The sequence below is a fragment of the Terrapene carolina genome, unplaced genomic scaffold (assembly GCF_002925995.2).
Source record: "Terrapene carolina triunguis isolate 2854851 unplaced genomic scaffold, T_m_triunguis-2.0 Scaffold35098, whole genome shotgun sequence".
NCBI classification, from domain to species: domain Eukaryota; kingdom Metazoa; phylum Chordata; order Testudines; family Emydidae; genus Terrapene; species Terrapene triunguis.
The window spans coordinates 9,066,050-9,090,508 of NW_020699449.1; the positions used below are offsets into that span (position 1 = coordinate 9,066,050).

Consider the following 24,459-nt stretch of genomic DNA (forward strand, 5'->3'; position numbering starts at 1 on the left):
GTCTCTTTGTGGAGTCTGCGCCTCAGTTACTCTACTATAAAATAGGATTATAGCACTTCTCTAGCCTCAAATACTACGGTAATGAAGACCATGTAAGTAGCAGAGATCGTTCTTCTACTGGAGCAGCAGTTCTTGATATTATATCAGTGCCCTGACCTATGTAAGCAGTTCTCAGTCAACAGGGTGGCTGTGAGACTTCTGGGCATACACACTGCAGTGTTGGTAACTGTGTACAATTTACATGTGCCCTCGCACTCTTAACACAACATCCCGTAGCAGGGACTGCAGCTCCCTACTATGGCCAGAGGAAGCAGCTTATTTCTTTGCACTGTTTCTGGTAATGGCGGGCTCCTAGGTTGGGTGAAATAAGCAGCCGTGGTTTATAAACACTAAGCCACGCTCTTGTGGCTGTAACCAAAATGTTTTGAATGATGGTTATGTAAGAAAACATGTGACTACGTCATGAAGCAGAGCTGAAACTGCAGTTTATAAAAACCTAGAGCACTGCATTTTGCTTTTCTGCATCGCTTTCCTTATTGCTGGCTTTATTTCTGGTTATTTTCCAACTAATAAATCCCACTTTTGAGACCCCTTAGTGGCCTGACTTCTGTGGTGACTCCTAGATGAAAGCAAACAGCTTGACAAAACACAGAAGTCACGCTGGCCCATTAATTACTACTCTAGAGCTTCCATTTTGCTGGGCTGAACAATATGTCACTTCTTGATTACATATTAGATACAACTATGGGATCCTGGATTCTAAACTGGATAATTTTCCTCTCTATCTTCTCTGGGAACCAAGAGATAAAAACTGGTTCAGAAAATATTAAATTTTCCTCAGGAAAAACACCACCTGCAGGGGTTGTACTCATTCTTTTTACCAGAGAAGAAACTCTAGGGCTATGTCTATGCTAGCACTTACTGTGCTATAACGTATGTTGCTCAGGGGTGTGAAAAAGTCACCCCCATGAGCGACGTAAGTTACACCGACTAAACGCTGCCCACACCCGCGCTTATGTCTGTGGGAGAGCTTCTCCCGCCAACACAGCTACTGCCGCTTGCGGGGCTGGAGTCGTTAAGCTGACGGGAGAGAGTTCTCCCGCTGGCTTAGGGCGGCTACATTAGAGAGTTTACGGTGGTGCAGCTGCATCGGTGCTGTAAACTCTCTAGTGTCGCCATAGCCTAGGTGAGAGATGTCTGCAGGCCGGATCTGAACCGCAAATAACTGATGCAGTGTTGTCTTCCTGAGTGTGCAGACAGCCTGAAACAATAGCTGCCAAAGGTGTGAACTCCCTGGCACCCCAATTCATCTGTTGTCTCCTAGTGACACACTGCATATCAGCACTAACTATTTCCTTGCTGATAATTTTAGCACAAGGAACGTCAAAAGGGTTGGGAGTGAAGCCTACATATGGGAACTGGGATCTGCAGCAGAGAAGGAAAAATAGAGACGACACATAGACTGGGAAGAGGGAGAGAAAACAGACGGGGATGAGAAAACAAGAGGAAACAGTGGCATTGCTAAAGGAGAGGGTATTTTCTTAGAGTGATGCTGGATGTGATGAGAAGACTCTGAACCAGTAATGAATGATAAGTAAGAGTTTAGTTACTACGTTGCTACATATTACCCTTGATCTTGGTGCAATCTAAGAAGTCGGTGGGAGTTGTGCTGCGGATTGAGGAGAGTATTTAGGCCTAAACTTACACCCCAGCCCTTGAACCATAATTTAAAATTGAATGTATCCCTCTCCACAGGATGACACTCTTGCTCTATAGCTGCTTCCACTAAGGGTGAAATTCACCTCTATGCACAAGTCCTATGAATCTGGGGTGTTACTTTTTTTCCACAAGCGCTCAGCATTTGCCTAACTTCTGTCATTGTGATCAATGAGAATTGCACCATTGTTGTCAACAGGAGCAGAATCAGGCAAAAAACTGAGTGCTTGTGAAAATCCTCCCACCCCCCATTCTTGGAGATTAGATTTGAACACCATCATTTTTGATCCAAGGCATTTAAAAACGTAAGGTGAGCACCTCTAGTGTATAAGTACAGTTTTTAATCTGAGTGTAAAATTAGGAAATATCTTACTGGGAACAGGTTTAGAACCTAATCCTGCACTTTTTCTGCATGTAGAACTCATGAGCTCCTATTGAGGCGTATAAAAGTGTGACTCAGGATGAGTTTATAACTCCAAGGTTAACACTAATTATACAACCATCCAGTATGCATTGACAAAGATTGTAACATCATCAGAATAATATTTCAGCATTACTTGTGCACATAACAAAACTGAAGAGTATTTCATAAGGGCTTAACAGGGCCCACTGGGACAAAGAGTGAATAGAAAATTTCCATCCTCCACTCCCGAGTCTAACTATTGTTCTGTTTGAGCTATCATTCAAATTGCCCTTGGCAGACAATACGATGAAACAACTTGGAAGTTCGTTTTTAAACTCTTTCCTTTGCTGAGATAGCCCAGCCTGCTAAAGGGTTCATTTTGTTCCTCAGTTCAAGTGTTCATCATTGGATAAATTTTATGTGAGGCAAAATTTTGAAGGGCCAAATACTAAAGTCCTTACTGAGGGCTCACTTGAGCCTATGAGCCCTTTGTTGGAGGCTACGTAGACCCATTTTGCCCTACCTGGAGCACAAAGAGGAATTCCACCTTGGAGATGCAGCACTCCTCCCAAAGCAACCCACACGCGGGAGGAGTGTTCCCACTGCTGGATCCCTTCAGGGAAGGCAGCCTACTCTGTGTCTGGCCTGCTCCCACAGCCAGTGCATAGTGGTAGGGGAGGGACCCTACCTCGTCTTGAGGGGTTTCTTATCTAGGAGGTACAGAGGGGGGGAGCAGTCCCTGTGCTCCAGGAACTGCAGTGGTGTTGTGCTGTGCAGGGGCAGAGATTTATACCCTTCCTCACCACGCCTCACACATCCATGGAGCAGCAGGTCCAATCTGGCCCTCACTTTTTATGTTCAGCTTTACTCAGGCAAACTCTCATTGACTTCAGTGGCAGCTGTCAGTGCCCATTATGGGAGTTTACCTTCCTGTGTAGCATCATGCATTGGCCATTGCTCGGTGCAGGATGTGACAGGCTAATGGTCTGATCTTGTGCGGCAAATCTTAGAGTGTGAGAGAGAGAAGAAGGAAATTCAAGAGAAAAAACAAATGGGATAAAGAATATGATTTTTTTTTTTAAAGGGGGTGAATATGTACAAACAAATTTAAAGGAAACAAAAAAAAAAAAGGGAGATTTAAAAAAATGAGATTTGAAAGCAGAAAGGGAAGAGGAAAAGAGGGAAAAGCTAAACACGAGAGAATGGGAAGGCAGGGAAATTAAAGTCAACAGAAAGTTTTGCTTTGAGGGGAGTGTTTTGTTTGTTCCTTAGAAATCATAAACGGAAACTATTGAACTAATTTGCAGTAATAAGGACTGGACTCACTGGTTTTGAAGGGAGTCTAGGCCTTGACTCTACTGCAAATTAGTTCACTAGTTCAGAAGCTAAATCCTGTTTATAAAGACAAAATGAGAACTTGCCCCTTGATTGATGAACAAGATGCTTCTGTTCTCAGCAAAACTGCCCTCCTCTAATGTGGCCACCACTCCCAAAGTCCCATCTGGCATGTACAGTCTCTCCCCCTTACCTTTTCGGCTTAGCAGATTAAACATACTGGTCTCGACCCTGCAGCCCTCACTCAGAAAACTCCCCTTGGGTTCAGCTGGGGAGTTGTGACTGAGGAGTGGGCCAGCGGCATGGGATGAGGATGAAATGTCATACTGCAGTACGCACCTCAGACATGGATAGCAGCCACTGCCCTCTCGTATATACGCTCCAGGATGCGATGGATGCTGGCGAAACTGGGCCTGTCAGAAGGCAGCTTGCTCCAGCAAAGGCGCATCAGGTTGTAGAGCTCCAAAGGGCAGTCGTCGGGGCAAGAGAGGACGTTGCCATCTCTCACGTAGTAAATCACCTCCTCGTGAGCCATCCCATAATAGGGTTGCATGCCATAGGAGAAAATCTCCCACAGGACCACGCCGTAGGCCCACACGTCGGACTCGGTGGTGTAGCGGTTGTAGAATATGGATTCGGGGGGCATCCAGCGTATGGGAATGGCATCGTTTTCATTGGCTTTGTAATAGTCTGCTGAATAGATATTCCTGGAGAGGCCAAAGTCGGCGATTTTTACCACCCTATTCTCGCCCACCAAACAATTCCTGGTGGCCAAATCCCGATGCACAAACTTGCGCTCTGAGAGGTACGCCATGCCCGCAGCCACCTGCTTGGCAATGCCGAGCTGATTGGTGCAGCACAGAGCGAGGGGGTTGGGATTGGAGAGCCTGATCCTGGCGTCAAGGTTACTGTGGCTCAGGCTGCAGAGGTTGTGCGGTGAGCGAGTGCGCAGGTACTCATTGAGATCCCCGTAAGCCATGTATTCAAACAGCAGACACATGGGTTTCCCAACAGCACACACCCCTGAAAGCAAGAAAATACACCAAGTCAGTCTTGTCTCTTTTTTGGTATGACAAAACAGAAATAAAACTGAAGAGGAAAATTTTTAAAAAGCACAGATACAAATTATGCCCTCGAATCCCCCTGGCTTTCATTGACTTTCTTTGTGCCTTTGTTAATCTTCTAACGTTGAACTCCAAGGGGAGGGAAAAAATGTAGTGTGCTTGGCTGATTTACTCTGATACCCCAAAATAAAAAAAATTGGATGCCTTCATTTGATTAAGAACCAAATCTTGGTCAAAGTCATGTTAATAGGAGTTTCGCCATGGACCCCATTGTGCTATAGGCCCTGTACAAAGGCAAAAATAAACAGACAGTCCTTCCCCCTAAGAGCTTCCAATCTAATATAGTGGAAGTTTCCTAAACCAAGCTTCTGTGCTCCTTCCGAAAATTCTAAGTTTTCCTTGACATTTCTTTATAAAAGACTATATTTTTGCCCAACTCAGGTACACACAACCAATTTCTACTGTTTCACCAAATATCTTATGATGCGTATCCTGGAATAAAAGCAAGTTTCCCGTGTTAAGACAAATATCTGTGAAACATTTAATATCTTAATTTTGTGTTTTCCTTTGGGAGTTATAACTGTTCTTTCAAACAAATTCATAACCAGCTGAGTGAAATAGAGACAAGTATACTATCAAAATGTACTGGGTATCTTTTGTGTCTTAAAGAAAAAAGCATTGTAATTATGAGAAGAGCTAGGTGTCAGATGCAAGAAATGATCAGCAAATATTCCTTTGAATTTGAAAGGGAATTATTATTTATGGAGGGCAAGGTTTTGCTATTATTACAATAAACAGCTATTATTCTCCATGGGAACTACCGGATGCTGGGCATTTTTGAAGATCTGTCTCTAGATTCTTTATTCTGTGTTTTTGTTTTTTCAACATTCAATGAATGAACGAATTATTCAATTAATAGATTTCCAAATTATTCACACAGTTTTACTCAATAAATAACAATATTAAACCAATTTTAGAGCTGGCCAAAAAGACAAGAGCATTACCAGTATTCTGCTGCTTGCCAGCCACTGAAAACCAGTGCAACCAGCCAGTGTTCAAATCGTACACAATTTGCTTTCTTATGACTGCCATTCAGTACAGTCAATGATATGGCTTATTGTGAAATATGAAATTCTTGCCAATGACAGAGAAAGAACAGACATTTCCCAACGTGATAACATCTGGTTCTGGCGAGAAAAGCAATGTGAAAGGTTTATAGGTCAAATAGTGTTCATTTCCTCACACCCTTGCAATATAAAACCGGTTAATTCCTGTATCTTTGGCCTTTCCAAATTTATCCAATGTGTTAACAATAAACAAAAAGTTTATTCTAATTTAGGGCACTTCCTGTTCCTCTTTTCTGTTGCTCAAGTACATATGTCAGGTCAGCTTTCATGAAACCAGATTGCCTACAGAATTCCTGCACTATGGATAACTTTCCCTGAAAATGTTCCTATTGATATGAACGGAGATTTGATTACTACATGACAAAGGCCAAATCTACCTTCAGGGAGTTTACAGAAGAACCATCTGATGGCATTGGTTAATGACCTCTACCACAGCTGAAAGATGACGTTTGCAGGGATAAAATTCTTGTGGTCAGATTTCTTCATGGAAGAATGACACGGGACCCCCCATTAGCCCACCATGGAGGTGGTTCCCTCTAAGAAACTCAATAAATTTATCAAGCTATTTTCAGACAGTCTGCCAAGGGGGAGGAGGAGAGAGACACTATTCTTGTTGTTTCTATTTTTAAAGACTCAATGAGGTATTCAGGCAACACAATCATGGGAGCCATATGAGTAACAGACAATCTGTGCACTCAAAATTAGCACCCACCGTTTTGCGCCCGCAAAATGAATAGCAATTCTGAGTAAATGCATCTCTAGCCAGTTCATTTGTAGATACAGCCAAGGTGTAAGCAATCAGATTGTCACCCACATCTTTCAACTGCAGGCAGAAAAATGTGTATGTACTGGCCTGTAGTCTCCCTGTGCCCAACAGTGAGTTTCACCCTGAGTGAATTGACTCAGTGGTTTGAGTCCAGTTCTTAGCATCATATCCATATTGCAAAAATCACCATAATTTGGAACTAACTGGTGTCTGTGTTAAGAGTCTTAACAAAGAGATACAGAGACTAACGTAAGTGATGATGCTTGAACCCCACTGCAGGATTTGGGTCTTATTTAGATGGCCATATATGAAAACTAATCTGCCTCAGTGTAACAAAAATGGCATTAGAGCTAAATATTCAAACGTGTGCCAATAGAGAATGCAAAAAACATGCAATGGCATGTACCAAAAAACAAACAAAAAAACCTAGGGCCTTGCCAAAAGCAAATTTCAGTTGCCCATTGCTTAATTTGCAATTTCCATATAACTGCAAATCCTGTGCATGCAACCTTAGGTGCATGACGTTTTTGAAAATTTAGACCCAAAATGATGACCAATGGATTCCTGGAAAAATCATACCCCAAGAGCTTAGCATTTTGTTTTTGTACCTAACAGTTTGACGATATTTGGGTGATCAAATTCTGCCATGAGAGCCGCCTCCCTCTGGAAATCAGCCTGCATGTCTGCTGAAGCTTCTTCCTTTAGCATTTTCACTGCCACCATTGTGAATGGCTCAGAAGGAAGCAATCCAGGAGCCCTAGGAGAAAGAGAACATTTCTAAATAGGACGAGCGGTATTGCACTTGCGCAAATGCGCGCACAAACACACACACACACACACACACACAATGTTAGCCCCATTTCCCATTAGAAATCCCAGACCAAAAAAAGCCGGGATTGGGGAAGGGGTCTCAAAACAGTGACCCACAAGTGGAATTATTTTGCAGCCTTGTTGGGCAATCTCAGGAGAGGGCAAGGACTGAAGGAGCATGAAAATCAAACCCACCTCACCTTTAGAGGTGAGACTCCTCCTTCGCAGGAGTGTAAGACACATGGTCAGTGTGTGGGAAAGGTGGCGCTATTGCTGCCTTTGTTGTGTCTGTTCTGTGGGTCTCTGAGGACTTTAAACCCCCTTTAGTCAATCCTGCACATTTTGCCAGCTCTACCTTTTGAATATTTTTGAGAGGACAGTAGCATTTGCTGAGCTTTGCTTGCTTACAAGCCTGCCCAGGAACAGCTGTTGTAACATGCTATAAATGGAAGATTTCTACAGCTTGGGAGGCTGCATGGCTTAGGAGAAAGATCATGAGGCTGGGAGTCAGGAGAGTTGGGCTCCATTTCCAGTTCTGTCACTGACCTGCTTTGGCACTTAGGGAAAATCACTGTCTTGTCACTTAGTGCAGCATCAGTAACAATATTGTTACATAGCCCTTTTCATCTTCAGCTCTCAAAGCACTTTACAAAGGAGGCCAGTATCCCCATTTCACAGATAGAGGAAACTGAGGCACGTGGTGGTGCTGTAACTTGCCTGGCAGACTAATAGCAGAACCTGGGATTCCTGAGTCCGAGTCCAGTATCCAATCCACTAGGCTATAGGGCCTCTCATTGAGGCCTTTTTCTGAGTCGGAGCCTCTAGCCCCCACTGTGATATAAATATTTTTCTTATCCATGGGGCACTCTTCCCTTAACACTTTTAATTACAGATGCTGGGTCCTGAGCTTGCCAAAGACTTAGGGATGTCAAACCTATGGGAACGGTGTACGTTTTGTTACTCTAGGTAATTCCTACCCATGGAGATATGGAAGCCATGCCTTCAGCATTATAACACGGTTCCTGGATGTAGCCATCTAATGCCTATAAAAGGTAGCATCCATTTGCGAATTCTGTTACTACGCCTGACCTGCTGATCCTCCACTGCTTAAGTGTCAGGTTATTTTACCGTTCAGTAGCCATGAGAGGTTCTAGTTTCCAAAGCAAACTTCCAGTTTCCTTGTCACCTACTGCAGACTGATGGCATTGCAACAGATGCACTTGGCTACTGTAAATGTCACATCATTGTCAAATGTCACAGACGGGCAAAATGCCCATCTAAAAAGAAATCTCCCCAGGCAAGCCAGTATTACAGCTGAAAAGTTTGTCTGTTGCGATCCAGAACCTAGGAGCAATAAAACTGATTCTTCATTTTCTCTACAATTGCCGCCTTTAAAGCAAAATGCCATTTGTGCCGTCTGGTGGGTATCGGAACTTCTACGGTGCTATTAGGGAGAATACTCTTTTCATGTACCAGTCAGTGGCACATGTTTCGGTGCTTGAGAAAGTGATCTGTAGTTATTGATAGATAATGTGAGTGTAAGAAAGATCAGGGGGCTCACCTCTTCTGATTAGTATCCAGGGTTCATTACACCTGATCAAAAGCCTAGAAGGGTTTATAGGGAACAGAAATAAGAGGCAATACAGGTTTCACATGGTGTTCTTTTGAGTGAGAAATTCACCCCGGTGCAGAGGCTGGCAATAAGCCTAAGTACCTCTTAAATCCTGAAAGTGTAAATTAAGTGGGGCCTAAGCAGTGCATGAGCTTTGTAGGAGGATTAGGAGGAGGGATAGCTCAGTGGTTTGAGCATTGGCCTACTAAACCCAAGGTTATGAGTTCAATCCTTGAGGGGGGCCATTTGGGGGTTGGTCCTGCTTTGAGCAGTGGGTTAGACCTAGATGACCTCCTGAGGTCCCTTCCAACCCTGATATTCTATGAATTTCATGCTGAGCAAGTTCTTAGCAGACAAGTATCTATATTGCAAAAATCACCATGATTTGGAACTAATTGGTGTCTTTGTTAACCGTTTTAGCAGAGAGGTATAGCGACCGAGCCCTTTAATCCACAGAGTGCTCTTTCCAGGGCAGTATTCGGAAATGACTTGTTTTAATATTAAACAAAGGAGTTCAGTTTCCAGGGCTGAAAATTGCAGGCCTCCTAACCAATAGATTATTTCCTCCTGGGACCAGGTTGCACCATCTGATGTTTTTGCTAGTACATGTCTCTCCAGTGCTTGGATTAAATGTTATGCTGCCAGTGCACGAGAGTGTATGGGGTGGAGGAAGCTGTCTATGCCTTCTGCCCACTATGCATCTGAGCAGCACAGGATAGGATGTGGTTCATAGCTGAAGAATTTAGCTCATAGTTGACAACCAGCACAAAGAACTGACCAGTAATGGAAACAGAGTTACCCACACAGACGGACTCAGGAGCTACGTCTGCCCTTATGGTAGCAAGGTCTATTGTGCCTGAGGAGTGCAGTTGTTGACCATGGTCTTACTCCCAGAGTTTTAGATGATCTGTTAGATATGCTGGGCCATGGCCGCTGAGCTCAAACTGAAGGAGGCAGCTGCATGCTGATCTGTGTAGAATCATGTGGTTTGAGAGCTATAAGAGGAGTGTTAACGATGCATAAAATAATGCTCAAAACTACTTTTATTAGGAGGTCTTGAGCTGGCCCCAGCTTTGCTTATGTGAGCCTGGCTACTGATCTTGTTCTTAAGACAGATGTGATGGTAACTTGTTACATCCTCAATTCCCACTGCAGGAGACAGGCTGCCATTTGTATTAAGAACGTTCAGAGGGAGCCAGTAAATAACAGCCAGTCACTTCCTGTCCTGACATGCTGCTTCACCCAAGAATAAGTAAACAGTGAATCAGAATTTTAAGGAAGCCAACTGGCAAAGAGGTTATTGGCACGGTGTGTAGAATTATGTTTACAGGGATGAAATATTATTCAAGGAGAAATAAGAGGCTTACTAAATTTACTCTGAGGCATCCATTAACATACATAGGCCAGTGAATCTAATTTTCTTTCTGAGAACGGAAAGATTATTTCTCATGTGGTAGCTTGAGTGCTCCATCCTGGCAGTACTGGAAGCTAACAGAACCATCTTTTTTTTTTTTTATCCACCAACCCTGTGCAGCAATGCCAACTGCGAACCTTTGCCCAGGAAATGCTCGGCTTCTGAGGCATTCTTGATGAAGCTGCGAGGTGAGCGGATAACACCAACAATATGGAGGAAACCCATTCAGAAATCAGGATGGCTGGAGCTTCTCCATCAAGCCAAGGCCAACAGTAGTTCCCAAAGCACAGTACCTTTCTATTTTGTGTTCATACACATCACACTCTTTTCTGGTTCTCTTTAAGTATCGCTTAAAAACTTTCTATTTAAAGGAATTGCAAAATGCAGTGAAAATTACAGGTGGGAATCTGGCGGGATGAGGATTATTCTGAGGAAATTCACCATGAATAGAATTCACCCAAGTCAATAGGGCCTACGTAAAGATCTATATACCATTTAAGGCTCACTTAACACACAGCTTAAGTAGGGTTTGAATTGCCTTGTATAGGTGCCTTTCTGTTTGTGTCAGCTTCACCCCTGTGCAGAGGGATAGCCTATACCAGGGATCGGCAACCTGGCAGGCCGGGCCGGTTTGTTTACCTGCCACATCGGCAGGTTCGGCTGATCGCGGCTCCCACTGGCCGCGGTTCGCTGCTCCAGGCCAATGGGGGTTGCGGGAAGCGGCGTAGGCCGAGGGATGTGCTGGCTGCCGCTTCCTGCCACCCCCATTGGCCTGGAGCAGCGAACCGCGGCCAGTGGGAGCCGCGATCAGCCAAACCTGCCGATGTGGCAGGTAAACAAACCAGCCCGGCCTGCCAGGGGGCTTACCCTGGCGGGCCATGGGCCAAAGGTTGCCGATCCCTGGCCTATACCCTCAAAATAGAGCTCAAGTGGTCTTAAGTGGGGCATAGTCCTTGTGCTGCCTGTCTGCATAGATGTGAATTTTACCCAGTATGAAATAAAATGATGGGCTATATTCACCAGTGTGTTCCAGATGTTTGGTTTAGCTAGGCAGATACACTGCGTGTAGGGCTGCTTTGCCTCATCAGAGTGGCACTTGGCATCCGGCGCACAGTTTTTAATCTGGTCCCATGTGCTTTGTTGTTGCTTCAAACTCAACTCATCTAGTTTAGCCATCAAAGCTAACAGTCAATCATAAGCTAAGCATCTGTGATTTTGCTGCTGTGTGCCCTTTAAACTGTTATTTTTAACACTGTCTGTATAAATAAATGTGCACTTCCTTCATATCCCTTCGGGGGGGACAAAAAATGTCTCGCATCCAGTAGAAGTATTTCCTTACTCTAACAAATTTAACCGACTACATAATTCATTTCCTAATAAAGTTGTCAATGGTATAACTGACTATGTCAGTGCAAAGTATTATCATACTATTATCTTTAAAATGTCTGCTCTTGCAAGAGGACTCCTTTGACTTACCAATCAATGAGACTAGTCCCATAAGTAAGGTTTGTGGGCGCATGTCCATGCTGAGGAGCATGTACATTGTTTATGTTCATTTTGTTTCTCTCTCTCTCATACAATTCCACATATAACCTCATTAGCCAGTCATGTTCCATCCTGCAGAGGCGTCCCAAGTAACAAGCACATCACTGAAATTAACCGTGAAAAGAGGAAAGGGAGCCAAAACAAATACACACTGCAGCCTTTCCACTTCTGACTCTGACTCTCTTGGCCATGTGGACTCTGATCACTAGGCCTGACTCCTGCTCTGACCACTAGGACTGCCTATGACCCGGTTTCCTGGCAAATAGGAAAAACTGTTGTCAATTTCAGGAATAAGGACCCGCTAAGCAAATAAGGGTATTTTTGCAGGATCAGGGCCTAACTGCAAGATCACAGATAGCAGTAGGGGGGTAACTACTAGCAAATGTTGATTTTTTTTTTTTTTTTTAAATGCTGGCTACCATGTACCAACATCTTAAACAAACATGAAATCCTGGGAAAATTTGAAAAATTCACAAATGGACTAGTCGCAGTAAAAACAAGCAAAATTCTTATTTTCCTGAATGCATCATAAACTTAGCTGCCACATTCAGCTGGATTAACAGGAATAAGCAAGACACTCTGTCTAATATACAGAAGACGACTATGAACGTTTGTGACAATGTTTTACCAAATAACAATCGAAAGTGGGAAACAGGAGTAAATTAGCCTAGTTTTTATAATTAGTTTTGTCACGCTTTCACACATATATTTCATTCTGGTTAGAACAATTAATTTCTCCATGTCAGCTGGATTAAACGAACAAACGTTTTCCTGCTACCAGAACTCTAGCCAGATGTTAATGTCTTCCGGGTATCAGTATTAAGGAGCACTTGCTAGCAGGACACTTACCTTGCTTGAAAGACCCTTCCAAACGCTCCTTCTCCAATATCTCTCACGTATTCAATATTGTTTCTTGGGTATTCCAGGCTGAGTAATTTAGGATTCAGGAGAAGGGGTATGCGCTGATACATGGGGTTAGGATGAAGTCTGTCCAGTAGGAGCTCTGATGGAAGAGTGGTTAGCGCTGGTGCCTGTGACTCCCTGAAATGATGGATAAGGAAATGATCAGTGGGTTAGAGCATAGTAGGGTACTATGTCAGGAGTGAACATTTTGTTCATCTCATTTGTGGCTTGACTCTGCAAGGCTGGAAAAGGGAGGTGCAGAAAGACTGTCCACAGGGCCTCTTCACACCATACAGAGTGGCTTGCCAGCCTTGCCCAGACAGCCCACCTGCCCTGCTGCTGGAGTAGTGATTATCTATGAAAATAGCTGCCAGGCCATAGCATGCCCTGAAGACATGTTCTGCCTCTTTGCTCCCACCGTGCCAACATCCTCATTTTCAGCCCCGTATGCCCTGGTGGAACTACGTGTGGGAAGTGTCCCAGATGGGTGAGCGTGGTGCCCCTTAACACGGGGATATGTGCCTGCCTGGGCATTTTGCGACCTGCCCCCTTCTTACCAGTTGTGCGCTACTGTGTGTCTCATGACATTGTATTGTTGTTTCTGGGACATTTCCAGTTTGCCTGTTATTTCCAGGGATCTAGGCTAAGTAGGTTGGTCTGCCAGGTCGGGGGCCATTGGGTACAGGAGTAGTGCTTCCATGAGCAGTTGCAACGGAACTACCCATGTGAACCAGGATTACTCATGTGATTAAGAGTTTGCATGGCCTCAGTCAGTAATCTGGGGCAACAATATAGAGAAAGGAGATCTAACACATGAGGACCTACAGCAAAAAGTAGTGATACCCTGCAAACATTATTCTCACCCCTCAGCAGAGCACTCTGCAAAGTTACACTTTTCAAAAAACAGCGTCCTTTCCGTTTTTGACAATTGAAGGAATCTAGTGGCTGGAAAAATTCTTTTCTGGCCTGTTCCACACACAGTGCAGGCTGTTAACCACAAACAGTAGGGTTGGGGCTAAGGAATTTCCTTTAAGGGCATGAGGGTTTTAAGGAGGGAAAAAACCCACAAATATTATTTTCAACCATATTCTTGTCCAGATAACTTTTTATATTTTGACTAAAGTCTCGCCATTAAGAGTTTGTAGCATAATGCTTGGGAACAGAAGAGATTTCATTAAGAGTCTCCTTTTGTTTTGTTTTTGTTTTATTGGAAGGGGATAGGGCTGGCGTTGCTCCTTTTTAATTCCCTTTGACCATTCAATTCTTAACAATGTCTAAATATCTACTGAATACTTCACATCTAATCTCCCCAAGGAGAAAAGTTTCCTACATCTAGATTGTCTAGGAATGGCCTAGGATAGCAGCTCCTTACATTCTAAGCTAAACTTCAACTCATTCTCGAATCTGTTAATTGCCTGAGAAACCAGAACAATTGTTTGCTATTCAGAATGTTAATCGCACACACATGTTTCCAGATGTCTTTGTCAAGTGATCCCTCAGGTTACATGAGGTCCTATGTAGTTATGAACTTTGCTACTGTTCATGTGATTTTCTTAGTCGTACGGGATATAAGTCACCAGTTTCTTGGTTTAGTGTGATGAGAATTCAAAATGAAACATTGCTATCCTCAACGGGAAATGTGATGGAAAGCTGAAGCACTAGACATGCACCAACCTTTTGTCCTGATTTCTAGGTCTCATGGAAGAACATGAGAATTTTTGGCCTGCATTATTTGTTGTTATTAATGTATTAATAGTGCCCAGAGGGTCCAGTTAGGATTGGAGCCCCAGGGTGCTAAATAATGAACAGACATATAAAGACACATCCCTGTCCCAAAGAGTTTCCAATCTAATATTTCCCTTTGCCCTATCGACCTTAAGAGTTGAAACAGACATTTGAATTTAGCGAGTACTGGAATGTCCATTCCAAGCCCCATATCAAAGCTGTATTTGCTGGAACAAATCTTTATTTATAGATCTCTAGGGCTTACCTCTTTTTGTTTTTCCATTGTTTTCGCCTTCGGCAGCAAACAAGAGCAATGATAATGAGAATCACTATCAATGCAAAGCTGGAGATGATGGCAATGATGACAGTCATGGAGTAGGTAGGGGAGAAAGAAGAAGGGAGATTGGGAGTTTCTACACTTGGTTTTTTTGTTCCTGGTGGTATGGACACTGCAATGAAAACAAAAACAATGATTCCATCCCTCTTAAATTCTACAGAACTTATAAGAACGGACGTACTGGGTCAGACCAAAGGTCCATCTAGCCCAGTATCCTGTCTACCGACAGTGCCCAATGCCAGGTGCCCCAGAGGGAGTGGACCTAACAGGCAATGATCAAGTGATCTCTCTCCTGCCATCCATCTCCACCCTCTGACAAACAGAGGCTAGGGACACCATTCCTTACCCATCCTGGCTAATAGCCATTAATGGACTTAACCTCCATGAATTTATCCAGTTCTCTTTTAAACCCTGTTATAGTCCTAGCCTTCACAACCTCCTCAGGTAAGGAGTTCCACAAGTTGACTGTTTTTGTTAAAGGATACTTCTGACGTCCAGTAGTCATGGTAATTATTGTGATGTCTACAAATTCAGCAGTATGACTTCACAGCTGGATCGTACAGGAGAAGCCGTTTGGAAGGAAGAAGCCCCCTTTTTATGCCAATAACTTTGGTAAGAATCAAAGTAATAAAAGTGGTGGGAAAAAAATCTGATAGGTACAAATGTATTTAAACTTCTTTTTAGTTTAAGTATATCTTTCAAAAAGCATCATGAATATAAATATAAGCATTGGTTTAGCTCTTTCAGGGCTATGCTAGCAATCTCTTGGTTTTACATGTAATGGCCAAGACTAAAAGTAAAGCTAAGTCAGGCTGTTCCCTTCATTCCTTTTCAAGTGCAGCTATAGTGACATAGCTTTGGTTCACTAGAGCCTTACAATGCGTCTGATCTCTGCTTAGTGAAAATGGAAGTAGTGAAAATGGCCTTTGCTGAGGTATATTTTGATCAATACACTTATTTTTGTGATGGTCATTTAAAATCCGGACAGCTGTGAATAAGAGAAATGTGTGCCTGGGCACCAAACTGGGAGGCAGGAACTCCTAAATTTTAATCCTGCTTCTGACCTGGATTTCCCATGGCCCTGGGCAAGAAGTCACTTTGCTTCTTTTCTATCTTCATCTCCCCTTCTCTACCAATCAGGCTGTTATGAGAACGTGCTAGTTTGTAAAGCACTCTGAACATTAAGGCCAAATCCTGTTCCCACTGAAGTCCAACGAAACCGGCATGACTGTCAGAACTATCATGGTAACTATTGGGATATGACGGTCCTGAACAGTTTTGTGGATCAGTGTTTAATGTTCTAAAACGAACAGCTACTATGAGAAGTTGTCAGCTGCTGTCCCTTACCCTCGCCACAAAGAGGCACACTGCAGTATTCCCAGTTTACAGAATGGTCCTTTGTGTAACACCAGGGACGTTCGTTTTCCCCTCCTGGATTACGGCAAGAGTTCTCTGCATTTGACAGCTCTGGGAAAACCTGAGGGGTCCTTCTGTGCAAATGGGGTACCTGGTGGGAAGGAGTAAGTTAGCGTTAGTGTTTTTAGAGTGCACTTCTTCCTGATGTCTTTAGAAACAGCTGATGGCTGCAAGTCTGCAACAGTTTGCCAAGAAACGTGACATCTGCATCTTGCGAGGGGGCGGCCATGAGGGTGAAATGCTAACACACTTGACCTTTTTAACCACACTTTCCCTGGCTTTCTGTCTCTGAGGCCCCGATCCTCCAAGATATTTAGGCACTTAGCTCCCCTTGATTTCCATGAGAATTAAGCGTCTAAACAGGGCCTGAGTAATTTGCTGGCCATCTCGGTATTGTTTTCAATAGGTGGGATTTTATTCCAATTACTAGCACATATTACAGGAAAATAAAATTGCTTAAATAGATGGGCTCCTGTATCGTGTGTCTATTGTGCTTCTGGGGGATTCCTCCACTAAGCCTGAGGGGCCAGCCAGGGAATGATTGCCCCAGTGAAGGCAGATTCTTCAGCAGCATGCAGCTAGCTTGTGGCTTCTGTGCCACCATCCTCCCTTTCTTGATGCTGGTCGAGGGACCGAGGAAGATCTGCCCAGTTGATCTGCAACTGCCATAATACCCCTTTGGGGTCATTGGCATTTGGCACTATTTAAGCCAGTTCAGGTTGCTCTAATGCAGGGGAGATGCCTAGCACACGGCTGGCTCCTCAGATGCCATCTTTGCCCCCACCCCACTGTGGACTTGTAGACCCAAGGTAGTATACTTAGGCTGGGATTTTTAGAGGATTTACTAGAGCAGCGGCCCAACTTCCACTGAGTTGCTGTTAGACTCCTTTGGATATCCCAGCATTAGACTATAAATCCAACCCCGACTGTAGCTCTGAATAAAGTGATGCTCACCTGTTCACTCCACTTCTGGCAAGGAATGCCCGAGGTGGTGACATTGACAGAACCCTGGTAGAACCTGCCATTGCCTTTGTAGCAAGTTGCTGTGGGAAAAGGCCATTTAAACAAGTGAAGTGAGACAATGGACTGCGGCACAGTGAATCAAAAATGGAAAAACTATTTCATAAAATAGGAGTAAATGACCACACCAGCAGATTAGAAGCAAAAAAACACCCTTGAGAACATTTAAGGTGTCCAGACAGCTAGTCTGCCATCAAGAGACTATCTAGACTTCTGTTCACACCATTGAATAGATTTTGAACTCAGCTCCACAAAGGTAAATCTGGTGTAACTCCAAAGGAGCTAGTGGAGTTATTCCAGGTTTACACTATTGTGACGTGAGTTCAGATTCCAGTCTAGCCATTCTGTCCATCATCTATTCAATTCACTCCTCCTGTTACAGAAAATGCAGCACAGAACCTCTCTAAACAGCCTAAGAGTATCTTTCTAGTTGTTTCATATGCAGATCTAGTAAGCAAAGCTGCACGGAAGATAAAATTAGTTATTCCTTGTTTCCTGTAAAATTGAGAATAAAAAGAGGGACAGCTTTTAGAACTGTACAATTAAATACTATCCTGTACATCAAAAGGTTTGCCGATCTGATTAGAATGAGTTGGTTCTAAGGAACGAAGGGGAAAATTTTCAAAAATACGTAAGGGATTAAGGTGCACAAGCCCCCCTAATAGTCACTGGGACTATTCTAAATTCCAGGGCCAGATCATGCCAATCGGAGACCAAAACACAGGACCCCCTGTGGATCAGCCTCACACCCCCTTAGACAGGCAGTGACCTAGGGCAGTCTTCTCCCCTCGGGACTAGCAACAGAGGTCCCCACAAGCTCCTGGAGAGGCAAGGTGGCAGCAGAGTGTCCACTGGCTTCAGAGGGGAGAATCAGGCCCTGTGACTGTGTCCCTCTTCTCCAACCTACGTGTGGTGCTTGTCTTATGAGAGTATAAGCTCTTCAACGTATAGTGTGTGTGCACAGTGCCTAGACACTGTAGGTGGTACCTGCACACAATGATACTAAGAATAAAGAATGAATACAGTTCAGATAGATATGCAAAGCTTATTCACGCTGGAGAAAAACTGAGCAGGAAATCTTGTGAGAATAGGCTTAAGTGCAAGGTTTCCTAATCTAGCTGCTTCTGGGACGGCTGGAAGTGCCACAAGGATTACCTCTCACACTATTTCAGCACCATTTCTTCCATTGCTGGCCAGACACCAGAAGTGCCAAGAAGGGACAACATTAGGAAACAGGGTGACAAGTTACATTAACAGTTTTGAACTTCAGGAAAGATTTGTTTGGAGTTCGGGGCAAAAGGTTTGGCCTCTTATTTTGTCTGAACAGATTTTACCCATTCCTCGTCTGTAGGGTACAGACCTAGGTTGCAGGTGTAAATATTTAGGGTGGACATTTACAGTACACGTTCAAAAGAACCAATGGAAGTAGTGCTACTAGAGTAAATCAAACACATCGTAGATGATCACGTATCCCTTAATCTCTTGCATTCCACGCCTCAATTACTATAATCATTTCCTTTCTATAGTCCCTGAACACTTCATACAGGGCTCCCTGCATTACACACTTGGCAGAGGAAAGAAAACACACACCAGACCCTACAACGACAATGTCCTGGCAGCACAGAATGAATATTTTAGGAGTTTCCCTTTCAAAGGCAAGGTGAATAATATCTGAAACTTGTTTAATGACTGATCTGGCACCCAGATGCCACTAAAGCATTAGCCTGTTTCTTGACAAAAATAAAAGCCGTGCACAGTGACCCATGCTCTCTGATTTGGTACTCACACCACATGTCTGAAATAAACATCCATATAATGGCTGTGAGACACTTTCTAGTGACCTTTTGGAGTTGGAAACAATTGCCAAAAAAGTAGCCCCTGCTTTCTGTCTAAGGGTGATGAGAAACTGGGAAACAAAGATGCCACTCATATGGCAGGCCTTCCATAGGAAGGAGCAAGGAGTAACAGAGACTCTGTATTTGGGATTTAGTTAATAGTAGCTCTGTTGATTATGCGTGAGTTGGAATACAATCCAGCTCACTCTCCCATAGCTGTATGGATTGGCAATGATATTGTAATAAAAAAGCACTAAAATCTTACTTTTGTCCCGAAAGCCAGCAGATATGACTGAATGGACGGGGGGAGGGAGGGCGGGATAGCAGCTGAATAAGGTGACCTTTGGTAAAATGCCATTGATACTAGACAGAAAGGTAGCATTTTTACACAGTCTCTCTTCTGACCTGCCACAGCATTTAAAACCTCTGACCCAAAAATGATCAGGAAAGGGTTAATTCTCTCTCTCTCTCACACACACACCCTTCCTCTCTGAGCAGGGCAAGGACTACAGCTCTATGCCTTAAATGCAAGGATTTGTGTCACAGCAGCACAAGTGGAGCAGCTGTAATGAATTAAGCTATTTCTCACAGCACACTATGATAGGGAAGTGCTCTGGGGATTTGGATGGCTGCTTCTGGAAGCCAAACCTTGAGAGAAGCTGTGGGGAGAGAGAGAATATTATCTGGAAAAGCCTATTTTTGCCTCCCAAATTTTTCTTCTATTTGCATTAGGTGCCCAGCACTATAGTATCTGAGCACCTCCCAAGGGTGGAAGCAAAAGTACAAGAGATTAGGCCTCTGGGTTTTGTTTTGTTTTCTTTTATTTTCTCTCTCTCTCCCCACCCTTCTACAGCTCCTCTCTTCTCCCTTCCTCTCCTTTGCCCTTCCACATTCATTCTTCCTCCTGGCTCTGTTTAGTTTGTCTGTGGGAATGCTAAACAGTCAAAGCAGTGAGGTTAACTCGCAGTCTTTATGAAGAGCTTTTGGCATCACACTGAGGAGTCGCATACACACATTTCAACCTATGCAAAGGCCAGACCATCACAATTTATCAAATCAAAAGCTCCACAGAAGGGATGAACAGTCAAAGAGTCATCATGCTGCAAACATCTTGCCTCATCATAAAGAAAAAAGTATATTGCAAATATTTTAAACGTGAAACATCTTTGGATTTACCAACCCCCCACCAAGTGTTCAAAAACCATGAGTCAAGGCCCCCCAAAATCATGAGATTGGCTTTAAAAAAATCACAAGATTTAAAAATGAATTATTTGTTGGTTCTTTTTATTTGCCTCCTGAAGTTGAAAAGTTTGGGGATCACATTTTCTCCCCAAGTCTGAGAGCTATTTTTTTTAAATGAAAACTGAGATTTTCAGGTAATAACCTGATTCCAGTAGGTAGTTGGGGCTGAAAGAACCCCCCCCCCTCTGCTCCCAAATACCATGAGAGTTGGCAACATGGCATCTTAAACAACTAGACCAAATCAAGGACTCTAGTTCTAAACTCCAAGGGAATCTACTTACTGGTTGTATTTTCTGTCTCAAAATCTGGAGGAAAAAAAGACAAACAACAAGTAAGCAACAGATGTTCTAACTGAAATCTTTGTTCAATGGTGCAGCTACTATCAGTGCTCTCACATGTTGTGGGAAAACATTCTTTCCCAGAAGCGCTCTGGGGAGTTTCTCTGTGAATACACCAGTTCTTCAAAGTGGCAACACTATCATTAACGAAACTGGTTTTAGCAACTGGATTGGTTTTGAGACCAGTGGTTCTAAAATAAAGTGGTTGTTTTTTGGGTGGGTTGTACATTGGAATCGGACCAAATAAACAAACTGTTGTTCCTTTCGTTCTTTAATGCACCGAATTTGGCATTTCAAACACAGGGTAAAGTAGAACTAAAGATGTTACAAGGCTACAATTTACTTCAAGAGCCTCTTCCAACTACATAGACTGATACCTAGGAAGCTGATTTCCTACCAGTTCTTATTTTATTAGTAAATTTTATATTTTACAATTGTCTTCTTCCTTGTCAGAGGGCATTTGACATGACACAGTCTAATAAATACTTAAAGGTACCATGGGCCAAATCCAGTGTACCCGATGTGTCTCCAGTGATGAGTGGGATTCTTTTAGCCGGCCCCTCTCCCTTGGAGTCACACTGCCAAGGACTCCCCAGCCTCCTCCTGCCCCTGGTATCCCTCTTTAAAGGGGCTCCCCTGCAGAGAGGGTTTTCTTAGGAAAGCTATTACAGCCCCTGGGTGTATTTGGGTTTACTGCTGGGTCCAAGGGGGATGCACTCTCCCTCATCCATCCAATCCACAGATCCCCAAAACTCTGGAGAATCCACCATGGAGCCCAAGGAAAGGGGGCAGGATTGACATGTCTAATAATCCCCCTTTCCCTGGTGAAGAAGAGAGCTACATTCTTAGGGCATAATCTGGCCCACACTTTGGTCCTGATCACTCACTGGCCTCAGGCCTTCCCCTCTTCCCCAAACGCTTGCTAAGCCTTGACTCCATTTAGCACAGCAGCAAGCAGAATTCTCAGTTACCGAAATATGAAATCCTGGTGCAGGCCTTGGGGTCCTGGTGCAGGCTGGGAAGTCTGTTGCATTCAGGTAGAGCGAGCAGCATTAATCCTGGTTTGTAAATCCCTTTCTGGGAGTTCTCCTCCATTGAGAGCCATTCCTTAAAGCAGTAGAGATCCTTTACCGCAAGGCAATGCTCTCTACATTATTTTACAAAGAACAGTGAAATACACAGTCAATGGCTTGCTGACAAACACTGCATTAACAATGGTGTGCAAAAGTTATGCAGACAGATCCTTAGCTGGAAATCGGCGTGGCTCCACTGATTTCCATGGGGCCACGCTGATTTATACGAGCTGTGAATCCAGCTCATAAACTGTAACGGAAACATTGCATGAAATATAATAATTTGCTCTAGAGAAATCCTTGAAGCTGCACTCTGTTCAAAGCATGTCATTCTGTATCATGGGTTCACACCTGTGGGTCACCTTAACCTCCTCCTGTCCTGCCTCAAAACTCACCTCTCTGCCGTAATGCAGACAGAAAGCTGCAATCTGACACCAGGTGTTCAGCTGCCATTACTACTCCTGATTGGCTGAGAATTGTGCACATCCTTTTTTTTTTTTTTTTTTTAATCTTATCTCCCCGCTCTGGTCTCCTTGATTGTCTCCTCCACCTGCTATGTCTTGTCTTTTTCACTGTAATCTCTTTCGGACAGAGACCTTTTTATAGCACCTAGTCCAATGAAATGCCAACATGGATGAGATCTCTAGGTGCTAAGTCAATAGAAATGTTAAATAATAGATAAAAAGGGGACTGTCTGATGTTTTTCATCCCAGGTGACTCTTTGAAAGTGATTGATAAATTATTGAAATTCATTGACATTTTAAATAATGCTTATGGTTTTTCAGTTGTTTCAGGAATAGCATGCCGTCAGTTTGGGTTTTCTTATAAAGCAGACAGTTTTTCCTGTCATACCCAGAATATTGGGAAAGATTTGGGGGGTGGTAATTAGTTAATTATCAGCCATTCATTTTTATTTTTTTTTTGGAAACCTGGGCTGGAATACTAGCTTTGTGGTTACAAGTGGAGATGATTTTGGCAGACTCAGCCAAGTCTGTGGCACAGGCTTGCCTATTATTCAAAACCAGCACCGGCTTTGGCATCATTAGGAGTTGAGCAGTTGGCACATGATGATAGTAACTGAATCAGTCACCCCTAGAAATGTGTAACCTAAAGCACCACATTGCAATTTTATCCATTTTGTTGCCACCAGTTTCCCTACTACCCAGTGAGGATTAATGTTAATAATAGCTGGGGACATTGTGAATCTTTATAAAACGTTCTGCCCCTGTGGAGTCGCAACTGTTCAGTGATAGCACAGCTGAGGTGGAGTATATTTTACCAAGGGATGGGGCAGGTGCTCTTCTGCAGCTGCAATGAGTGCGCTATCAAAGCTCTATTTAGGGGCAGAGCTGTGTAAGAAGAATGCACAGAGCCTGCCTGCATCGTGCTTGCCTTTAGCCAGTGCTGTCTCCTTGCTAACTCCCATAAGCACCAAGTTCAGCCAGACATATCCATTTTAATTGAACAGCACATTCCACAGGAGTGAGATACGCACCCTGAACTGGGGAAGATTGATGATCTTGGGGAACTGGGCAGGGATTTGGGAGACGCAGGTTCAAGATCTGCCTCTACCACAAACCTCTCGCGTGTCCCTGAGCAAGTTGATTAAGCTCTTTGTGCCTGTGAAATGGGGATGAACATCCCTGTTGAGGGGTATTGTGAGGCTAAAATCGTTCATGTTTCTGAAGTTCTCTGATGCTATGGTGACGGGGCCATGTAAGCAGTCCTTTGTACATAACCTAATTCTGAGGAGCATGAGCTTGATGAGATCATATATAAAGATAGATGACTTCAGACCATTGTTAGAATCCTTATGTAATGTAAATGGGAGATACACAAAATCAGCAGAAGGACAGGTGGACCAGTAACCTCTTACTGACCATTTGGACTAGGGAAAACAGAACCTTATTTAAGAGAAGAAGCAGAGATGCCACCTGGTCATTCCAGATTATTTTTTAACATACAAATGTTACTTGCTGCCTGATCCACCAAGTACTAAGAGCAGCAGTATCTCAAAAGGAATTAACTCATTCTTCTCCTGCCTGAGCTACTGTCATACCCAGCCAGCAATACAGGGAGAAGGATGGAGCCAATCAATAACTACATAAGATGAGAAGTTACTTTTCCTCAAAATATGGCAATTCCCCATTTCTCCCAGTGCTTCTTATCCAGGGACTCCAGAGTCAATTGGAAAGAATGTGAGATTCCCTGTGATTCATGGTGTTCACTGGGTTTTTTTGCAACAAGTCATCCCTTTTGTAAACTACAAGTTAAGTACCTGTACCTGGTAAACAAACGTTAAACCAAGACTACCTACTTGTTCTGAACGGGTATCAGTGATGATCATATAGTCCCAAGGGAACCTAATCCTATAAAAATATACTGTATAATGGATTTGGGGTTTATGGTTTTAGAATGACCTATGAGTCAGCACAGAAGCATGACAACTGCCAACATTCATGACAAAGAGGATGACCAGAACAGTAAGGGTGAGATTTTCCAAGCAGTCTAAACGAGTCCGCTAATGCTCACCAAAAAGAGTAAAGGGAATAAGAAAGGTATTTTTAAAAAAAATTGTTAAAAAAATACTAGAGAGAAAGTGGTCTCTTAATAAAAGAGTAGGCTGGTGATATCTGTTTGAAAATGTCTGAGCTACTAAATTTCTTATTTAAAACTGGAATTTAACAAGATTTGAAAAGTGGTGAGGTCTGGCCAATTGCTATAGAAAGATAAAAAGCTGCTGATAAAGAGCAGATAATATAACTGGAAAAATTAATA

At 43.3% G+C, this 24,459-nt stretch overlaps 1 protein-coding gene across 6 annotated transcripts in view; it reads right to left on the bottom strand.

Annotated features, from left to right (window-relative positions):
* LOC112117247 (muscle, skeletal receptor tyrosine protein kinase) overlaps nt 1-24,459 on the bottom strand; it is a 79,783-nt gene that overhangs the window by 1,509 nt on the left and 53,815 nt on the right. For 2 of the 6 annotated variants that reach the window (XM_029914342.1, XM_029914341.1), the window contains exons 2-9: nt 21,580-21,715; nt 20,552-20,575; nt 17,128-17,216; nt 16,105-16,264; nt 14,686-14,869; nt 12,642-12,833; nt 7,020-7,168; nt 3,794-4,477 (exon numbers count right to left, since the gene is read on the bottom strand). In XM_029914342.1, the coding sequence (XP_029770202.1) occupies nt 3,795-4,477; nt 7,020-7,168; nt 12,642-12,833; nt 14,686-14,869; nt 16,105-16,264; nt 17,128-17,216; nt 20,552-20,575; nt 21,580-21,703 (1,605 nt within the window). In that variant the 5' untranslated portion in view covers nt 21,704-21,715 and the 3' untranslated portion in view covers nt 3,794. Of the gene's footprint in view, nt 1-2,969; nt 3,125-3,793; nt 4,478-7,019; nt 7,169-12,641; nt 12,834-14,685; nt 14,870-16,104; nt 16,265-17,127; nt 17,217-20,551; nt 20,576-21,579; nt 22,499-24,459 lie in introns of those variants that run through there. The other 4 variants (XR_003899997.1, XM_029914343.1, XM_026646485.1 and 1 more) reach the window with 4 other exon arrangements.